We start from the raw sequence: 22751 nt of genomic DNA on the forward strand, positions 1-22751 counted from the left end.
AAAAAAAACTACATCACTTGTGAATTTTGCAAATAATGTGTTTTTCGCTGCATTGTGGGTAACAGAAATATGTTTCGATGGGATATATAGCTCTGTGAATGAAATCCAATAAAAAGACTCCACCTGATATACCTAATTGCCATAAATATCTTCCCAAACGGTAAAATGCATAATTAATGGAAATATGAGAAATCATGCAAATGGCAATCATGACAACCAAACATACATTTTATTGATTTACGTGTACAAACTGAAATGACAAGTTAACGCAATAGTATAATGTACTGTAAATCAGCAAAATAAGTCCTCAATATTTTGTTGTTCCTCCTCGAGCTGCAAGCACAGCATTGCAACGATCTGGCATAGTTAATCAACTTCTGGATATACGGTTGCCCAACTTCATGGGTTGAGTACGCTGAATTCTGATGGGAATCTTCGACTTGATCAGATTACGAACCTAATTGGGCATAAATTCAAATTGAGCAAAGACAGCTGTAAACTAGATGTGCAGAAATTTGCCTTTAGCCAGCGGGTGGTTAATTGTTGGAACAAAATTCCATCTGTCATTGTTGGAGGTTGATAGCTTAAATAAATTCAAGGAGGAACTGGACAAACTTTTAGGAGGGAATGGTTGAGTGAATTTTTTTTTTTTTTTTTTTTGGCTGATGCTACATTAGCAAATACGCTTTCTTTCTTGCATCATGTCTCTATTACTATTATAGTACTATTACTAATATCTTATACGTTTCACTACAAATGTTACTTTTTTTTTTTTTAAGGTGATGCAGTTTTTTTTTTTTGTCCGCCACTGTAATCTTTATCATGGTTATGCCTTAATATTGCCATTTAACTGCATATAATAACTGTTCACAATGTAGTAACATCGTATTTATTACGGTGATGATATTTTTAGCCATCTTTTCAACTGGCTGCATTAGTGTAGTAAAAAGTGGTTAAATGCGCACCATTAATTTAGCTGCAGAAAACAAGTGCTCTGTATTTCAATACACTGCAGTTAAACACAGGGGCTGAAAATAGTCCATAGAACATAACAAGGATCAACAATGTACTGAAAACATTTAAGGAATACCTGGTAATATACGCAAAATTCTAAGGACAGATTTGGTTTTCTGCGGCAAAAAACTAGCACAAATGAAGTTAGTGTTCTTTATGTGCGCCACGATTGAATTACACAGCAAAAAAAAGATAGCTTTTCCGTCATACTGATTCTCTGGGGTAAGTTATTAGACTCTTGCCCCACCACCCTCTACTTCCTTATAGTATTTATGGAAACCGAGATATAGCAGATTATGTATCAAGGAGGATACACAACTTTATTTTTTAAATCTGCGTACTTTGAACTGTGGAAGGGCAGAATTTTGAAAGTAGTTTTAAATTCCTTTTGTTTGTCGATCATAGCGTTTTATTATTGAGACCAATAAACAAAATATTTTTTACTTCCCCCAGTAAAGCTAGGAATCGAAAGCTATTCGGGACAGAAAACGTTTCCTATTAGTGGATTTTCGGGGTACTGCGATCAACACGTCTTTCTGCACGTACAACTGGGTCATAATTTATCCAGGCCTTCTAGTTGCTTTGCCATGTACTGTAAAATATCGTCACAACAAAAAAAAAAAAAAAAACATCTCAGGAGTACACTAATCATTTCGTTGAAATTAATATTGCTGAAAATTATTTCAAAGAACTGTTATCTGTTTAAATAAATTCCGCTGAGCACTTCTGTATATAGAAGTGGCAAGTCAAGTTTCACCTTATTTTTTATTAAATTTCGATACCAACAATAAAGGAAACAAAATTATAGGCACTACAAAACTAAAAATATTACTTCAGAGATCGTTTTGAAGGCATACCATATCGTATAAAATTTTAATAACTCACTTTTTCATGTTTATACTCTGGAACGGCCACATGGGTGAGAAGAGTTCAAAAAATTGAGGGAATAAAGAGCATCACCGTATTTAGCGGTCAAGCGAGATTACGCTTGTACAGATGACCCTCTCATTTGATCATTTGACTACTTATTGTTACTTTGCATTTATTAATACATCAATTTTTGTTTTTAATATTTAACTTTTTTTTTCGCGGACCTCTACAAATTTGCCAACGATCGGAAATATCGGAGACAGATCCTTGATGGCCGAACTCAACCAGGCAAACTGCACAGTATGTAGGCAGCATAATAAAGTCAAAAAAGTATGTCCGTGTAATATTATAAAAAAATGTCAAAAGTATAATATCTTTATGAATATATTATAATTACTTTAACTGAAACTTGTTTATTCTGTTGTTGGCTCTGGGGGGATGAACCCGAATCTCCATCTGGGACCAGTTCCCCATAAGGCCTTTTTCGACTAGCTAATGTAAAGCCCCTGACATTGCTGCTGTAAAGGGTATATTGTATACATTCTTTTGTATGCAATAAAGATTATATATATAAAGTTGCAATGAAATTATGAAAGTCTTATTAAACAGGAATGAGAAATTAAAATTTATAAAAAATATATGTAAAATACATATATATGACTGGGTTATGGATCCGAAGACTACGGTAAACGTAGACAAAACCCGGCAATAAAAGGTAATTATTTGTGTATTTGGTAGGGGAGTTGAGCTATCAGGTATAATAACCATGGAAGAATTGGGAGAACCTGTATGCTAAAAAACAAATTACCTGAAATAAAATGCAGTTAATATAATTATTGTAATTTTTTTTTGGCATTTTGTAGCATTTTCTGTATGCATTTTTTAGCATACAGGTTCATGCGGGCACGGCCAAATTCAGGACGAATTCAAGCAAAAGAAGTACATATATGGGGTTTTTAATAGACTTTCATTTTTGGAGTGAAAAAAAAAAAAAGTTGGGTTAGTTTACGTTGTTGGTTATACTCCATAATCTGCGGTATAACCAACGTTTTATATAATTCATAAATGCACATAATAAAAAAAATAAATAAATAAAAAATAAGTTTCATCGTAAACATTTTAAAACTATTTAAACTAAACCAAATGTTATATATTTTTATTGCATTCTTATTAGTGTTCTCCTCTTGTATAATGTTTTACCACATGAATGAAAAAAAAAAAAAAAGAAATATGAAGTCTTACCTTCATAGCACAGAAAACGTGGTCTAAAACAAAAGTTCTACATTCCTCCACATGTTGCAAGAGATGAGTTTCTTGGTTTACGATTCGAATTACAACGATAAATAGAATGATTAAAAAAAACAACTACACTCTTATTCCAAAACCAAATGAATGAAAAAATAAATATGAAGTCTTACCTTCACAGCACAGAAAACATAAATCCTCTGAAAAAAAGTTCCAGGCTCCTCCGCATGTTACAAGAGATGAGTTTCTTAATTTGCGATTCAAATTTCAACAATAAATTAGAATGATTAAAAGACAACTACACTCTTATTCCAAAACCAACAAAATCACGCCACTTGATGGACAGCTTCAGTAAAGTTCCCATGCAGTTCATTAGTCGTAATGCTTAGTCTAATCAAATCACATCAGCGAGTGATTATTATTATTATTAGCCCTATGGTGCAAGGAAGCCATACTCAGATACCGTACTCTGAAATAAACTTATTGCACCATTAAATTACAAAACTTTTTTACAAAAAACTTATTCATCTATTTGCTTGTTATATATTATTATTTATTTTTTTTTATTTTAACTTTCCGCAAACGGACTTGTAAAAATAAACTCCTTAGACTCGGTTATCGTCTGTCAGGTAAACAAAATCGGCGATTCCTTACAACCACTAGTACGTACACGCACCGAAATCAGAGTGCCACTTTGAAAAGTTTTAAAAATAAAACTTTAATTCTTTAAATTCTTTAATCAATAATTAAAACTCTTCCGCTATTAAATCTTTTTTTTTTTTTTTTTTCCATACCGGAACGGCGTTCCGGAAGTTAAAAAGAAATAAAAATAAAAAATCAATCATATATTTAAATTAAAGAATTATTTTTAAAATAAAAATATAATTACTAATGCTATTGGCGCCGTGATTTTCTAAAAGTTTTCCCGGAGAAGGTCCCTCGAATCCTCTGCTCCTCTTTCCTTGGAGGACTTCTTCAGCTTTCTGGAAGCTTTATATTTTACGAAAAAAACCCTGTTGAAAGTTATTAAAAATGTTAACCCACTCATAACTAATCTATACTATGCCGGACTGAGTACAGTCTCGGATCATTATAGTAGGTCATGCGTTATATAAATATATATGCATATAATTTTATTCGTTGGTTTGAATATTAATCCATTCAAAGCCCCTGATGAGTAATTCTCATGCGAATAAATAAAAACGCATTTTTTTTTATAAGTAAATGTTCGTTAGATGGTACATAGCCAACAGAACGGCATCTAATGTGGCTGATTGGGTGATATCTTTAGTGTGCTAGAGTTATATTTTAAGTCGTTTGGACTGATAGATAAGTAAGAATAAGAACTTTATTCTTACTAACATAAGATTTATTCTTACTTACCTAACCTTATAAAATAATTTTATATAATAATAAAGGGTTCTATATAATAATAAAAGTATTGAGCATTACAGCTCTAGTTCATACCATCTAAATAATAAAGGGTACAAGGATAATTCATATCCTGAGCTGGATATCATCATTCTTCTCTTTCTTGGTGATTCCTGGCTACACACACACACACACACACACTCACTCTCTCTCTGGGTGATTCGGAATTTTTTTTTTTTTTGACTGGTGTAGCATAAGCCTCAGGCCTCCTTGCACCATATCTGGTGAATATGGGCAGTACAATAGCGTCTGTTGACAAAAATAAGTTTGAAAATGGGGTAAGTAATAATAATAGTTTTTATGTGCATGGTACAGTACATTTCTATTATGCACAATTTTTTTCTTAACATATGTCACACGTTATAGCAGGATAATTTTTGGTACACCCAGGGTCCTGAGCTGGATATCATCATTCTTCTCTTGGTGATTCCCTTCTATTTCTGACTCTCTCTCTCTCTCTCTCAGGGGTAACTCGGAAATTTTTTTTTGACTGGTGCAACAAAAGCCCCAGGCTTCCTTGCACCATATGGCTAATTATTATTATAATAATAATATGGCTAACAATAATTGTGTGTTTCTTTCTTTCTTTCTTTCTCTACTACACTAGGGATAGTGCAGACAGGCTGTTAGAACAGCTTATGGAGTTCTGTCAAGGACATACAGGAAGGCAAGGGAATACAGACATAGAAAGTTGTTTGTTTGTTATTTGGTTTTTAGGAGCATTAGCAACTAGGGCCATATTGCTCCAGGGATATGCGGTGTTATGCACAATTTTTTTTCTTAACATATATCACACATTATAGCAGGATCTGCTGTAATACAGTGTCTACATAGAAATGAGATAATTTTGAAGCATTGTGTTTTTTATTTTTTTTTATTGAAGAATCAAAAAAAGAGGAATAATCACAGATAGTCAGCATGCTTTAATATGATATATGTGAACATAACATCCAGGTATATTAGGGTATGTAGTGGGATATCTGTGATAGTTCAACCACAGACATTCAACATGTGCACCATTTCTTCACGCAATGCGCAGCATATCAGGGGATACAGAAGCCACTGATAGTCTCAACTGGATCATTTTCTGACAAATCAACATTTCACATGTGGATGAATTAATAAACAGAATTGTTGCATGAGGGGAAATGGAGAATGCACATTTCACCCAAGAGGATGAAAGAGACAGTCCAAAAGTTAATGTTTGTTGTGCTCTTATGTGAACAGTATTTCCAGGCCATTCATCTTTGTGAAAAAGTCTGTGACAGGTTATACATACTTAAACATGCTTCAGCCACCACTTTGGCACCACAATTAGAGGCTGCCAAACTACCCTCTTATTCCAGCATGATGTGGCTCCTCCTCACCAATCTCATGATGCTCGCTCCTTCCTTGATGCCTGGGAGCCGGACCACTTATGGGTAGATATGGACCAATTACTTTCCACCAAGATTGTGTTACAAATGGTTCACATATTTAATATATGTGATGTTGAATCATTACATTAAGTACCCTAATATACCCAGATTTTATGTTCGCATGTATCACATGAAACTCAAGCATCCTGAATATTTTTATTTTTTTGTACTCTTCAATAAAAAGTTAAGCTTTCAAAGTTTAATTTTTATGTAGATACCCTGTATATCTCACTACAATAATAAAGATTTATTTAAAGATATACACATAAATACAGCTCTGTGTGATTTTAGCATCACTTTGAAAAGAGACTATTTGTAAATTTGTGACGATCACCATCAAATTGTAAGATCCTATCAAGCATCAGCATTGGGAGGAATCTGTGACCAGGTTCTAGACTATCTCAATAAGGCTGGTTTTACACTGAGTCGTGACTGGGACATTCTCCACTGCAGATATCCCAGAGTGCTGGAACATTACCTTTGCTGGTAGCACAGTTAATATAATCACTGTCCTCCCCACACTGGGTGGAAGAAACCAGAGTTCGAATCCTGTCAATGATGAGAGGAATTTTTGTGGGCCTTTTTTGCAACGTGACTGAGTTAGTTAGTTAGTTTGTCTTAGATGAGGGTTGCATGGTTTGCAACGCTCATCACATGAACACATGAAATTTATAAATATGATATATACAGCACAGTATGGACTAAGTTGCTGATGTACCTAAAATCCTATAACAATGTACAGGTCACTGTTGAAAAAAAGCCGTGAATTACAGTTGAATTTGAAAGTGTCTGCAATTCTGCCCAGATATGATAGGAGGGAGTATATGATGAGAGCCTTGTCGGTTAATTCGGCCCTGGAAAGATTGCAAGGCTCAAGGCGTAGAATTTTTTTCAGCCTGGACTGTACTTGTTAACAGGAGAGACTGCTTCTACAGGGATGGGATACACTTAAATAGAAAGGGTGCAAGAATATTTGCTGATGCTATCAAGGCAGTGTTAGGTGGGTCAGAAAACTGCTAGCTTGGGGGGAGACAAATACTAATAGATTAACAGTAGCCACTGGCAGAGGTGAAAGAGATTCTTGCACTGCTTCTATTGGAATGAGCAGAAGCCTGAAAAACAAGATGCAGGATATTTCGGAGACTGCTGGGAGTCATTGCGGTACAAGTAAACACATGGTTGTGTTAGGGTAGCTAAGAATAGAAACAGGTGCATGTATACTTGCATGTACACCAATTCAAGGAGTTCAGTAAATAAATTTGATGAATTTGAGGTATTGCTCAAAGCATCAAAGGCAGATATTGTTGGGATTTCAGAGACTTGTCACACAGATATAAGGAATGCAGAACTGGAATCTGGGGAGTACAACGACTACAGAAAGGGTTTTATGTTGGGTTTTATTGGCGTATTAGCGAGTAAGGCTATAATGCGCTCTACAGAAAGTATAGACAGGATAGGAGGGTTATGCTATTAGTTAAGAGACACATAAAATCCAAGGAAGTGAAGCCAGTTGACATCGCTGGACAGTGCAGTGTCGAGTCAGTTTGGTGTGACATAAGCATTGGGAGATCAAAATTGAGAGTAGGAGTGTGCTATAGGCCTAATGACTCTGATGAGTATAATAAGAAATTGTACGGGGAAATAGAGTGGGCCAGTAAATCAGAGTCTTATAATGGGGGATTTTAATTTCCCAGATATTGACTGGAATTTGGGGGCTGGTCACTCACACACTAGCAAGGCTTTTCTTCATTTATTGGATGATTGTTTACTACATCAGCATGTTTGGGAGGGCAACTAGAGGGAGTAATACTCTTGATTTGATTATCAGTAGTGATTCTTCATGCATTAAGAATCTGCAGGTAAATGAACCACTAGGTGGCAGTAATCACAGTGTGCTGAAGTGGGATTTACTCAAAAGGTAACTACCATTAGGGGTAAAGGGAAGGATTATTGCTTTCATAAAGGTGACTACAATGAACTGAGACAGTATTTAAATTCTATACAATGGGACCAACTGATGATGTTACCAACATCAAAATGGGAAGCATTCAAAGAGCTTACCTTGGAAGCTACAAGGCTTTACATACCAACTAAGAAATATTGTTCAAGGTTTAGGCCTAAATGGATATCAGATGATCTAATGAGACATATGGCAGAGAAGAAAAATGCATGGGATACATACAAATTAACACACATGACACAGAAGCCTATGATAGATACAAGTTGATCTGTAACCAAGTTACAAAGGAGGTTAGGCAGGCAAAGGCAGATTACGAGAAATCTTTGGCAAGGGATGCAAAGAAAAACAGCAAAGAGTTCTTTACTTATGTAAACTCTGGAAGGAAGGGGATGAATCAGATTGGTCCACTTTATCAATGTTTCAGGTAGCTAACAAACTAAATGAATATTTTGCATCGACATTCACACATGAGGAGTTATTCAGCGAGGGGAATGCCAGAGGTGTATTCAACTCTGGCAGTAAGCTAGAGAATCTTGTAATAACTGAGAGTAAAGTGGAGGAGAAATTGTTGAAGATAAACACAAGAAAGGCACCTGGGGTGGATGGGATCTATCCAGTTATATTAAAGGAGGCAGCAAAGGAAGTAAGCAAACCCTTAGCCACAATTATGAGAGCTGCCTTGGACTCATGGGAGGTACCCACAGACTGGAGATGTGCAAATGTAACCCCAATTGACAAAGGAGGATCAAAGGCTGACAAAAGTAATTATAGACCAGTGAGTTTAACTTCTGTTCCAGGAAAATTAATGGAGGTACTGGTTAAAGAAGCACTGCAGGATCATCTAGACAAGACTTCAGTTATAGCTTGGACACACCATGGTTTTGTTAAGGGGAAGCCTTGTCTGACCAGTTTGATTGGATACTATGATGCAGTCACAAAAGAACTGAATGCAGGGAATAACTTTGATATTATATACTTGGATCTTAGAAAGGCTTTTGATACTGTTGCACATGGAAGACTGCTGCACAAATTGGAGCAGTGTGGCATTGGAGGCAAATTGCTGCTATGGATAAAGGGGTGGTTGAGGGGGAGAAGACAGAGTGGTAATCAATGGACACTGCTCATCGTGTACTAATGTTATTAGTGGAGTCCCTCAGGGTTCAGTGTTGGGTCCATTATTGTTTTCTGTATTTATAAATGATATTGATGATGGTATATCAAGCTTAATGTCCAAGTTTGCAGACGATACGAAGGTTGGCAGGGTTGTCAAGGACGCTGCTGCAACACGATCTGGAAAGGTCGAGCAGATGGGCTGAGAGGTGGCAAATGAAGTTTAACATTGACAAATGTAAAGTACTACATATGGGAAACAGCAACCCCAGAGCAACGTATTAATGCTGTGGTACTACACTGACAGTGGTAGAGAATTAACGGGACCTGGGAGTAATTGTGTGCAGCCAGATATGAAGTTCTCTGAGCAGTGCAGATGAGCTGCAAGAGTAGCTCATGGTGTATTGTCAATGATATATAGGAATTTTTTCTAGCAGGGATAAGAAGGTGATTATTCCCTTGTATGAGGCAGTGGTCAGGCCAACCCTAGAGTACTGTATATAGGTCTGGAGGCCTCATTTCAAGAAGGATGTAGAGCTGCTGGAACGAGTACAGAGAAGGGCAACAAGATTAGTGAATGGAACAAAGGGGTGCTCTTACGAAGAAAGGCTTAAGTTTTGCAAATTACAGTGTCTGGAGACTAGGCACCAGCGAGGTGATCTGATAGAGGTGTATAAAGCCTTGAATGGTTTGAGCATGCTCAATGCTGATGGGATTCTTCCTCTTGCTGAGAATAATCACCTGAGAGGCCATAAATTCAAATTGAGGAATGAATGACAGATGAGATGTAGGATAGATGTGCGAAAATTTGCCTTTAGCCAGCAGGTAGTTGGTTGGTGGAACAGACTTCCATCCCTTGTTATTTAAGTTGATAGCCTAAATAAATTTAAGGCTCAGCTGGACAGGTATTTCGAATGAATGGAGGGGTGAAATGGGAGTGGGGGGGGGTTTGGCTGATGCTGCATAAGCTTTCTTTCTTGCATCATATGCCTCTACTAATGCTAATGTACAACAGCTAGAACATCATTACACCCAGCAGCCCAGTTGATGGTGATTGTGTGATGAATATGGTCAATTCTAGTGTGAGGAAAGAAGTAGACTGAAAAGTAGGTTTTTTTCTTCCATGTATATGCGATCTGGCCTAGAATACATGCAGTTGACACTCTGCTATAATCATGCCGCAGAGCTATCAATATATATAGTGCATCAGTTGGATGTCTTGGTACTTACCTTAAACAACCCAACAATGAAATCTCTCTCTCTCTCTCTCTCTCTCTCTCTCTCTCTCTCTCTCTCTCTCTCTCTCTCTCTCTCTCTTTCTCTCTCATTATATGGATTTGTTTCAAACAGACCACCTTAACAATGCAGTTTCTTAGAAGGATCAAAAACTGTATCCAAACTAGACTATTTATACCTACCCAGTCTCAAGTGATAAGGTTGATTATCTGCATTTGTAAGTGTGCAGGTATATTGTACCCTCTTATGCCAAAATCTGGTATTGTGACACTTTTTAGCATTAGGAGAGACAATGAGAGGGTACCTGCTGACAAAAAAAAATCATGGCTATTCTACTGATCTTGTTGGCAGTGTAACAAACACTATAAACACACATATATTATCAATTACCATTGTTAAAGTTATACTAATGTGCACTTCCTTCATTTGGCTTGAAGGAAGAAATACATTAAGAAATTTAATTTATTTAAATGAATAATTTTCTTTGTAGGCGATTTCTGTCAAGAAATAAACTATTCCAACACTTTATATACCATAATAAATACAAACATGGTGTATAATTAAATGTTGGAATAGTTCTGACTTCATTTCATTTAATGGTGCCTCCGTGGGCAGGAGCAGCAGTGTGTAGCACACGCTTCTTGATTAGACTGGGGTTCGAGCCCGTGACAACCAAATACGGAGGATGCGGAAAGATCAGGGAATGACCACCGCATATCCCTGGAGCAATATGGCCTTAGTTGCTAATGCTCCTAAAAACCAAATAACAAACAATTTCATTTAATAGAGCATAAATTAACCTTTTACGTAATTATTTTTTGTTCAATATTAATTTTTTTATTCTGTAAAATAAAGAGGTGCTTTATAATATTTTTATCCAAATATAGTTTATTTATATAATTTAAGTGTAAAGTCTAAATATAAAAAATATGTAAATATAATTAAATACTACATAAAATTTTTAAATATGAAAACTCAACTGTGACTATAGCTTCTTGGTAAATCACTAATTTACTAAGAGCTAACTAGCACCTCATTTTAGGATTGAGTTTAATATTACATAATACAAAAAACTTTATTTTAATCAAACCTAAATGAATAGACATTGTTCTGAAAGCATTAGAATTGGATCATAATACTAACCAGTAGAGATACCTTAAATTTTGGGTTACATTATTCACTTTAGGATAATGTAACTCTCCATCATAAGATAATGTAGCTATTCAAAGATGGAAATTTTATTCACAATTTCTCCCATTGCCCAAACATGCTACAGTATTTATGCATTATCAGAAGTGGGATGGATATTCTACCCTCCAGAAACTTATGTGCCACTGTTAATATTGAATTCATTATTTATTCCTGGTATGATTTAAATTTACTTAAACATATATTACTTTCTGAATACAACTCAGTAAATAATATATTTATATTATATTAAAATAAGATAATATATTTGTAATGCAACTTTTAAAAAAAATTTGTTTCCATTAAAGTGTGAAGATACTGATGGCTGGGAATATTCATCATTATTTAACCTGAAGTTTCATGCCAGAAAACGCAGAGTTGATCTTGTTCGTCGCCGTCGTTGGCATCGCAAACTTGTAGCAGAAGTCTTTGATGCCCCTCTTGTTCTCAGCATTGCTGGTGCTGTTAAACGCAAGGTGATCAAGAGTAACAGAAAAGTAATTCTTTTACCCTAGTGTTTTACAGCTCTTATATCTGTGAGTCATTACAGTACACTCAACAAAATGTGAGAAGAATTCTGTATTAGAAGCTTGCTAATATCCCTTTATAGAAAGGACATAAATTTTATTATTGAATATGAAATTAATATGTAAGGTAAGTTCAATAGCGATCTGTTAGAGGGCACTTGCCTGTGATCTCTCAGGACAGTTTATAAACAGTCACCTTTAGCATTAATTTTATTATTATTAGCCATATGGTGCAAGGAAGCCTGAGGCTTATGCTGCACCAGCCAAAAAAAAAATTTTCTGAGAGAGAGAGAGAGGGAGAGAGAGAGAGAGAGAGAGCACCAAGAAAGAAGAATGATGGTATCTAGCTCATGACCCTGGGTGTGCCAAGCCCGTACTAACCAGGTATGAGCCCCTTCCATTAATTAAATTGCATAATTTTACCAAGCATAAATTACTGTATTTCCCCATGTATAAGACGCTCCCATGTATAAGACACACCTTAATTTTTGGGCCCGAAATTTGAAAAAAAATGTATTACATAAAGTTATTGAACTCAAGTTTTATTCATCATAAAATTCATACAACTCATCACAGTCAAAATCCCATCCATTAGCTTTTTCTCATCTATGTCTGATGACGAATCACTGTCTTCATATATTGCCTTGTCCTCAGTTCCGTCTATGACAACGATCTTGATATTATCCCAGGATCTTTTCACCCAGGTACAAACTTCTCCTATAGTTGGTTTCTTCACTTTTTCTGCTGGTGTCAAATTGTCCCCAGAAGACTTCATCCATTGGTTCCATTTGTCTCTCATGTCAGCTTTGAAGGGTTTGTTAATGCTAACATCAAGTGGTTGGAGCTGGGATGTCAAGGTATGACGGCAAGTTTTGTTTTTTGCTCTGCAGCAATCTTCTTTGTATTTTTTGTTATTTGTGCCCTGAACTGATCAAGCACCAATAGGGCAGGTTTGCGTAAGAGCCCACTTGGTCTCCTGCTCCAAACTTTCTCAAACCAGATCTTCATCCCATCCTGATCCATCCAACCCTTGTCATGAACGTGGACAATCACTCCTCGAGGAATGTCTTCTTTTGGCATTGTTTTGCGTTTGAAAATCAGCATAGGAGGCAGCTTGGTTCTGTCGGCACAACAAGCTAGAACAACTGTATAATGGCTCTTTTCATGTCCACTGGTCTTCACAGTTACAGTTTTCACCCCCTTCTTATCAACAGTTCTGTTACTTGGGACATCAAATTGAAGGGCGACTTTGTCCATATTTGCAATCTGTCTCAACTCAAACTGATGTGTCTTCCGACATTGAATGTCTTGTGACATTGAATGACAAAACGATGAAATTCAAGGACCTTCTGCTCATAGCTTTCAGGCATCTTTTGGGCAAGTCTGGTGCATCGCATGTTTAGTCCATTCCGTTTCATGAACCTGAAGCGTCCTCCTTGAAATCGATAACTTCTTTTTCATCAGCAATTCTTCTTGCATCATGCTGAACCATCTTTGTGGACACAGGAATTCCAATTGCCCTTTGCTCCTCAATCCATATCTTTTATTCCCTCTCTAAATCGGGCCATTTTGCTGACTTGCCTCTAATGGCCTTCTTCTGCCGTGGCGTTTTCAGTAGGGTTTCTTATTCCCGTAGCCAGTCTCGGATTGTTTTTTCAGTTGGAGGAGGACCAAACTTACGTTCAGCAGCACGATTTCCATTCACTTTTAACTTGAATTCAGCACTGTACGAAAATCTTTTCTGAGCCATTTCTGGGCAGAACAATGAGCGCAAAGACAAGCGGGAAATGAAAGTAAAAAAAATCTACAACCACTGTATAAGATGCACCCAGTTTTTAGACCCCAAATTTTTTGAAAAAAGGTGCATCTTATACATGGGGAAATACGGTACCTTTCTCTTAAAGAAGGCTAGTTGTACTGGGACACAAATAAGTGTTCCAGGGTCACCTCCCCAATGTTGTGAGCCCCTTACAGATTACTGAAAAGAGTGTGTGTTTGTTTGTTTGTTTGTTTGTTTTACACACACACACACACACACACACACACACACACGTGTGGTAGTCCCAGATTGCCTAAATCTAGCAGTACTCTTAAAGTACTTCAGCTATTGATGAAACTGATTGCAATGACCTTTTTTAGAGGCCTAAAAAATATGGAAATTTTAATGAGAAATCCAGTCTTGTAAGATGTAGATGTTTTTCAGCATCAGCCATTATATTCTGTATAGCACAGTCTTGTTGTGCTATACAGAATATATCATTCACTATGTGTGAACATGGATTGGCACTCACATCTGGTGAGTTTGAGCTTGGCACACCCAGGATCTTGAGCTGGATGTTATCATCCTCTTTCTTGATGATTCCCTTCTACCTATCTCTCTCTCTCTCTCTCTCTCACAGGGTAACTCGGAATTTTTTTTTTTTTGGCTGGTGCAGCATAAGCCTCAGGCTTCCTTGCACCATATAGCTAATAATAATTAGAGGTTGATTCACTTTTTTTTGAGCTGGTGTACATGCTAGTTCTTGGCAGTGTGAATGTATTACAGTGTTTCTGCATACTACTGCTCAAGCCCCTGACTGCTGAATGCGGTCGATCTGCCAACCCGCACTGGACCAGCGTGGCAGATTATGGTCCATTTCCCTCAGCATGAATTGTTGAGGAGGCTTCCATCCTGCAGTGGGTTGATAATGGCTGCACTTTACCTTTTTACTGCTTAGAGAAGGAAAATTCAAGTTCCTTAAGCCTAAAAAGTATGGGATCTATCCAGTTATATTAAAGGAAGCAGCAAAGGAAGTAAGAAAACCCTTAGCCATAATTATGAGAGCTTCCTTGGACTCAGGGTATGGTACCCATAGACTGGAGATGTGCAAATGTGACCCCAATTCACAAAGGAGGATCAAAGGCTGACAAGTAATTATAGACCTGTGAGTGTAACTTCTGTTCCAGGAAAATGAATGGAGGAACTGGTTAAAGTACACTGCAGGATCATCTAGACAAGACTTCAGTTATAGCTCGGACACAGCATGGTTTTGTTAACGAAAAGTCTTGCCTGACCAACTTGATTGGATACTATGATGCAGTCACAAAAGAACTGGATGCAGGGAATAACTTTGATATTATATATCTGGATCTTAGAAAGGCTTTTGATACTGTTGCACATGGAAGACTGCTGCACAAATTGGAGCAGTGTGGCATTGGAGGCAAATTGCTGCTATGGATAAAGGGGTGGTTGAGGGGGAGAAGACGGAGAGTGGTAATCAATGGACACTGCTCATCGTGGACTAATGTTATTAGTGGAGTCCCTCAGGGTTCAGTGTTGGATCCATTATTGTTTTCTGTATTTATAAATAATATTGATGGTATATCAAGCTTAATGTCCATCAAGTTTGCAGACAATACAAAGATTGGCAGGGTTGTTAAGGACACTACTGATGCTATGCTGCTGCAACAGGATCTGGAAAGGTTGAGCAGATGGGCTGAGAGGTGGGAAATGAAGTTTAACATTGACAAATGTAAAGTACTACATATGGGGAAACAGCAACCCCAGGGTAACGTATCAACTGTGTGGTACTACACTGATAGTGGTAGAGAATGAATAGGTCCTTGGGGTAATTGTGCAGGCAGATATGAAGTTCTCTGAGCAGTGCAGATGAGCTGCAAGAGTAGCTCATGATGTCTTGTCAATGTTATACAGGAATTTTTCTAGCAGGGATAAGGAGGTGATTATTCCCTTGTATAAGGCAATGGTCAAGCCACACCTTGAGTACTGTATATAGGTCTGGAGGCCTCATTTCAAGAAGGATGTAGAGCTGCTGGAACGAGTACAGAGAAGGGCAACAAGATTAGTGAATAGAACAAAGGGTTGCTCTTACGAAGAAAGGCTTAAGTTTTGCAAATTACAGTGTCTGGAGACTAGGCACCAGCGAGGTGATCTGATTGAGATGTATAAAGCCTTGAATGGATTGAGCATGCTCAATGCTGATGGGATTGTTCCTCTTGTTTGGAATAATCATCTGAGAGGGCAAAAATTCAGATTGAGGAAAGACAGATGTAGGATAGATGTGCGGAAATTTGCCTTTAGCCAGTGGGTAGTTGGTTGGTGGAATAGACTTCCATCCCTTGTTGTGGAAGTTGATAGCCTAAATAAATTTAAGGCTCAGCTGGACAGATATTTCGTGATTTTTGAAGTGGAAGTGTTTTTTTTTTTTTGGCTGATGCTGCATAAGCTTGCTTTCTTGCATCATATGCTTCTACTAATGCTAATGCTAAAGTAGATTCCCTTTGATATTTGAAAACAATCTTTGCATTGACAGCAGATGGTTAGGCTCTAATAATATATATTTTGCCTTTATTTTTTTATCCCTCTCATTCTGCATGCTATGTTTTTGATTCTGGCTCTAAGTGAAAAACCACATTTTATCATTACCTACAAATTTATACAGGAATATTCTCCATTTGTATTGTATTGCATTTCATTACATTACATTAATGTTTTTGTTCCTCATTCAGTATTCTGTACACCTATTGAACATAACACCTTGTGATATCAAGATTCTATTCTGGTTTGAGAAATGTGTAGTTAATATACTGATATTTAAGTCCACTGCATACACCACATGACTAATGCAAATGTATGTTTTGCTGCTCTCATAGTTATGTCATTATTGGACATTGTGACCATGTGTAGTAAGCCAGGTTGCAGTATATTCTCAATTTGCTGTTGATTCTTGAACTGTCCACACGTTTCCTATAGTCATGGAAACATATGAATCAACATACTTTCCCTGCAGCCTTCGATAAATCTCAGTGGCAGATGGCCTTCTGCATGACAATACTTAGATCATGTTTGTGCAATAGCGGATTTTCATAACTATAATTTGAACTCACATGGTTAAGCAACTATTAGCCCATTCTCAAATGCATCGTACTCTAAAACTGATATCTTGATTTCTGCTGACAGATATGTGGTATGAAATGATGCATTATTCTGAAATGCTGTGTTCATAATGGGTTTCTATTGAACCTACCTTAAAGTTTTAAACATAAGTGTACACTTATATATAATACTTAATTCAAGAAAAAGTGGCAGAATGGATATAGCAACTTCTGGAATATTGTCTAGAATAAGTCTACTCTGAGCTGTTATTTCAGATATAGGATTTTGTGATATATTAAATTTTTAATAACAATACAAAATAGATTATATTTCAGAGATTAGAATAGTTGATCTGTTTAATCCTTTTAGCAGTGAGTTTGCCAAACGTGTGTGGACTCCACAAGCCAGTCTCAGAGTTTTCCACTTGAATCCACTCACTCCACAAAGTGTACAGCTTTGTGGAATGAGTTTGTTCATAGAATTTAAGTTTTGTATAAATTTATCATGTATATAAATGCTTTTAAATATTAATTTGTTCCTATTTTGACTTTATTGTTTTAAAATCATTTAAAACATTTATAAAAACAACTTTTTAATTTTTTTTATTGATGCTTTATCCTCTAAATCTGTTTATGGTAGAACCTTGTTTTTTCATCAGAGTTTGGGAGCAAGGAGTTGACAGTTATAAAGAAAAAGATGGATAATAGAAATACACATTCATTCTTTGTATTTTAGAGTACAAAGTACAATATTAGATTATACATATATTAGCATAAACATAATAAGACAAAGTATGTAATTTGTTTCTGATTCTACCTGATTTTTGAGAGCATTTCTGTAGCTTATGACAGAAGATGAATGAATATCAACATCAGAAAGTTCATCACAGTTGCCAGTTTCATTTTGTCCCTTTGTTATTGTTGTATTTTGTTATTTGTCCCTTTGTTATTGTGCTAGCCAAGCAGTCATTTACTTTCTTGGAGTTTTTAAAAGCCAAGAATATTGGAAAAAAAATTGTTTTCAATGGCTTCTTTCTCATTTGGCAACAACTTGTTCCACTACTGTTGGAGAGTTTGGACTACGACGTTTTTTCAAGCATCTTCAGTTTTATAGCTATATTGTATATATATATTTTTTTTTCCAAAAACCTTGAACATCAGCATCATTTGCACAAATGACATTCCGATTGCATGTTTTCTCAGTAATGGTACTTTAAGCTTTCTGTTGCCCCGGGATCCAATAATTGGATTAATGATGTGGTGGTCACTGGGAGAAAGTGGCAAGTTATGTTTCAGTCATGAGATTCTAAATTATTGATAGTGCCTTATTGAGTAATAACAATTTTTTTTTCTGGTAAGCCTTTGACTTTAAGATGGAATTTTACTGCAGGACAAACATAGTTGAAGTAACTGAAAAAATATTCAGACTCATCTGTACACTAAGCTTCCATCCATTGTTATGGAAGTGAATAGTTTGAGCAAATTCAAGGAAGAACTAGACAAACTATTGGCGGGGAAGGATAAGTGAAATGTGTTTTTTTTTTTTTTTGGCTCCTTCTTTATAAGGCTTGCTTTCTTGTATCATTTGTCACTATTAATATTAATACTACTATAAAATTACCTTTCTGTGCAAAATAATGCATTAGTAACACAATGTTTTCTATTGTTCTAGGTTTCTTAGGTTTTTTATTTCTACGTTTTTTTTATTGCTCTAGGTTTCTTATCTTGCTTTTTTTTATATCCTAGGATTGAGGTTATTATATTATTTCTCCCTGATGGGGCTTCCACCCTGTGAAGAGTATTAGTACCAAGTGCACAGGGTAGTTATTTGATGTTATTGCTGGTTGAGCAATGCTCTGATTGTTCTACAGGTGTTCAGGATTGAGACTTTCTGGAGTTCCTTGTATATGTGTTCTCTGGGAGATCTATTGCTGCTAGGCTGTTATGTAGGGTCTTTGGCACCATACTGGTGGTTGACATTATGATTGGGATGGTCATTACCTGTTTCTTTTGCCACATCTCTTTGAACACATTTCTCAAGGAAGTATACAGCAGTCTTAGGTCTGCTGTATACTTCCTGGCCTTTTTCCTTGTGGGTTTTCTGAAGGTTGCCAGTGTTGGACACTGCTGTGTCAATCATATAGGTAGCCTTTTCCTTGTCAACAAAGGTTACGTCTGGTCTGTTGTGTGGGATTGTCTTGTACGTGAACATGGTGCAGTCCCAGTACAGCTTGTGGGTTGGGGTCACTAGTACGGCCCGGGGTTCATACATCCAATACAGTATGCTTTCTTTGATCAACTGGTGTTTCTTCATCAGCTTCTGATATATTATCCTGGCTACCTGGTTGTGTTTACAAGTGTATTTTGTCTTGGTGATCACCTTGCATCCTGCAGTGATGTATTGGATCATTTCTGAGGTTTAGTGGCATCATCGACATGTGTCATCCGACACTCTAGGCTCCTTTGCGATGTATTTTGTTTAGTTCCTGGTGTTTATTACCTGGTCTTGGATGGTGAGCGTGAGTCCTTCAGCCTCAGGGGTCCCACTCATGAGCCATGCACTGGAAGCCATTTTATCTATGTGGTCTTGAAAGAGGTCATTATAGTGTCTACCATGGAGTGTCTTCTTTGCCCATCTTTCTAGCTTCGTTTGCTCCATTGGGGCAGGAGGGGACTCTTCACTTAGTTCGAATGGGGTATGCCGCTTGTTTATCTTCCTTAAGCTATTGCTGTCTCCAGTTGCTCGATGAGGTCTATAAGGCCCCTTTCCTCCTTCTTTCCATGGCTGATCCGGGTAGTGTTGACGACTCTCGGTCATCATTGTCCTTGTCTTTCTCATGATATCCTTCAGCTTGGTGTTAGCCCAATCTGTGATCCCAAAGGAGTGTGTTAGTACTGGAACTGCATAAATTTTTATGGCTTTAACTGTGTTCCCTCCATTCAGCTTTGCTTTGAGCAGGCTCCTTAGTCACTGATGGTATTTTTCAGTCAGGCAGGTCTTGATCTCCTTGTGCTCTAACTGCTGAGCCTGCATCATCCACAGGTATTTGTAGGTCTCTCTCCCTGTAATAGCTTCAATCTCTTCAATCTCTTTACCAGTTGGTAGTTTCGGTCTGCTAATTTCCCCTGATGCAATCCATTAGTTATGCATTTGTCTAGATCAAATACCGTCCTGATATCATTGCTGAATTCGTCAGTGATCTGGAGTAGTTGCTGGAGTTGATTCACAGTTGCCTCGTAGAGCTTAATGTCATCCATGTACATCAGGTGGGAGAGAATGTACAGGTTTTTCCTTCATTCCTTGAGGTTATATCCATACTTGCTGTTGTTGAGCATGGTGGATAGTGGGTTGAGTGTGGCAGAACCACAGTGGGCTCAGGGAATCTCCCTGAAATTCCTCTCCTGATGGGGATCAATCTGCTTAAGATATCTGGTTGCAACCTTTATGGTGGTACTCCATTGTGCCATGTCTGCTTCTAGGATGTTTGCCACTGTTGGATTGATTTTGTAGATCTTTGGTGTCTCTGTTAGCCAGCTGTGAAACATGGAGTCAAAGGCCTTGTGGTAATTGATGTAAGCAGTGTACAGGTTATTAGTTATTATTATTAGTGGCATATGATACAAGGAAGCAAACTTATAAAGCATCAGCCAAATCCCCCATGTCATGTCCCCCCCCCCAATAATTTTTCTAGTTCTTCCTTGAATTTATTCAAACTGCCCACCTCCACAACAGATGGAAGTTTATTCCAACAGTCAATCACCAAGTGGCTGAAAGAAAACCTCACAGCTATCCTGCAACCATCCTTACTCAATTTGAATTTATGCCCCCCTCATGTGTGTAGTCTGAGCAAGAGGAAGAATATGATCAGCATTGATCCTGCTTGATCCTTTTGTGACTTTTTGTCAACTATTTTTAGAGATATGAAAGTTTTTTTTTTTTTTTTTTAAAATTTCCTATGTAAACTAGCACAGCAATATGCTGGCAGCATATGTTTAGAATAATCATTTTGATTAGAATGGACCAAGATAATAATCTTGGTCCACTACAAATAATCTCTCTTTCTTACCCTCATAAGACTGTAGTTACAGTTATTGCCCATAAAAAATAATATCTTTACATAGTCTAGAGATAAGTTATGTTATTTTCTTGCATTCCTGATCCCTTATTATCATAACAATAGCGATGCCATATTGGTCACCATCTTGGATCGGTAATGAGTGAATTGCTTCAAAGCTGAAAATAATTGCCAACTAAGTCTGATACTGAATGTATAAAGAACGCAGGAATACTTGCACAAACCGCTTGTTAAGTATAATATGAAATATTTACAGAAATTGGAAAAGCCCTGGGGGATGTGGTTGTAGCTGACATCTAGTGCTGTCGTAACCACAAAAACGAAAGCTATTCGGGAAACATTTTAAGGGGGAAAATTTCCATAGATCAGATCTTGAGTCAACAAATATCATTAAAAAGAGGATGGCTCCCTCTATTAAAGGAACCACTCAGAAAAACTTTAAGACAAATATTGGAGATTTTACCAGTGTCTAAACATGTCCCACAATTTTTAAGCCTCTCCAACTCTAAATTTGAACTCTAAACACCAGTACGTGTAGCAGGTATTGTTCACAAACATATTAAAGACACAAACTGATAAAAGGAAACAACCCCGATCATCAGATTATCCGGAACTTTTGCTGATATGGATAGCAGAAATGACAAACTGAAAGAAACTCGGCCAAAAGGGCAGGAGAACACAGAGGATGCCTTCCCAGGGACCCTCCAACCGCAAAAAAAAAAAAGCTTAAAAGCATTGTAAAAAACATTGAATTTTGGATCGCAAATGATGGAGGAAAGAGGAAATTGGACTGGGTGTACAGGTGACCTTTTGTGACTTTTTGTCAACTATTTTTAGAGATATGAAAGAGATATATTTTAGAGATATTAAAAACAAAAAGCCGTTAGCAGCAAAAATAGAGCAGGGAACACGCTCCCAAACTGAGAATAAGGCCACTCAGGAAAATGTCAATGCGAACAAAGAAACAAACAAGGAAAAGCAGTAGGAGACTCCCCCCCATGGATACCTCCCTCCCTACCGGTGGGAGGGAGGGATCCATGGGGGGAATCAATCTTTAAAGAACCGAATAACAGGATAACCACCTTTGTGAGGTTGCAAATCATCAATCTTTAACAAGATGGAGACTATCCTTTTCAAGACCTATGTTGAGAATGAAACAGTCACTGCAAGGCTGCAGGTCTATAATGATTGTGGGGCAAATAAAATGCAACAACGTGCTCCCACATATGCCGAAACACTGAGGAGTAACCAAATTCAAGGAAAATAAACTGTGAGCAGGCCCAAAAAAAAAGGAAGCAACCTCTCTTGAAGACACCCAACTTGGCTGTGCTTAGACCTGTGGCCACAGATGGCACCCAGGAAAAGAGAACCAGTGAAGAAATAAAGACAACCATGATGAAGGAACTAAAGGAAGACCACAAAGCTACTAAGATAAAGTCCATCCAGAAAACGAGGAATGTAGATGTAGGACTTGTTATTGAAATGGAGGGAAACGAAGGCATACAGACGATAATGGATAACCCAAAAATTGCCACCTTGGATTTGACTGCAAAATTGCCAAAAAAGAGGACCTGCTATCATTGTCATTGAGAAGGACTTAACCCCAGAACAGTTAGCCATAGAGATCATAAGCAAAAATCTGAAAGACACTCCTCAGCAACTACAGGAATAGTGAACCCTGGTGCAGCCCAGGTATTTCACCAGATCTAGGGCAGGACCAAACAGAAACTGGATCCTAGAGCTGGCTCTGACTGTCTGGCAACTAAAGAATCAAGAGAGAATATACATTGAATGGGGATCA

General features: G+C 37.3%; 1 protein-coding gene across 1 annotated transcript in view; it reads left to right on the forward strand.

Moving 5' to 3' along the window:
* Positions 1–22751, forward strand: part of LOC150078290 (myoferlin-like) — a 452265-nt gene that overhangs the window by 136229 nt on the left and 293285 nt on the right. The window contains exon 30 of the mRNA XM_090384525.1: positions 11781–11969. Coding sequence (XP_090240651.1) covers positions 11781–11969 — 189 coding nt within the window. The remainder of the gene's footprint in view (positions 1–11780; positions 11970–22751) is intronic.

The sequence above is a fragment of the Mastigoproctus giganteus genome, chromosome 11 (genome assembly GCF_048544385.1).
Source record: "Mastigoproctus giganteus isolate SK-2022 chromosome 11, ASM4854438v1, whole genome shotgun sequence".
In the NCBI taxonomy this organism is placed as follows: Eukaryota; Metazoa; Arthropoda; class Arachnida; order Uropygi; family Thelyphonidae; genus Mastigoproctus; species Mastigoproctus giganteus.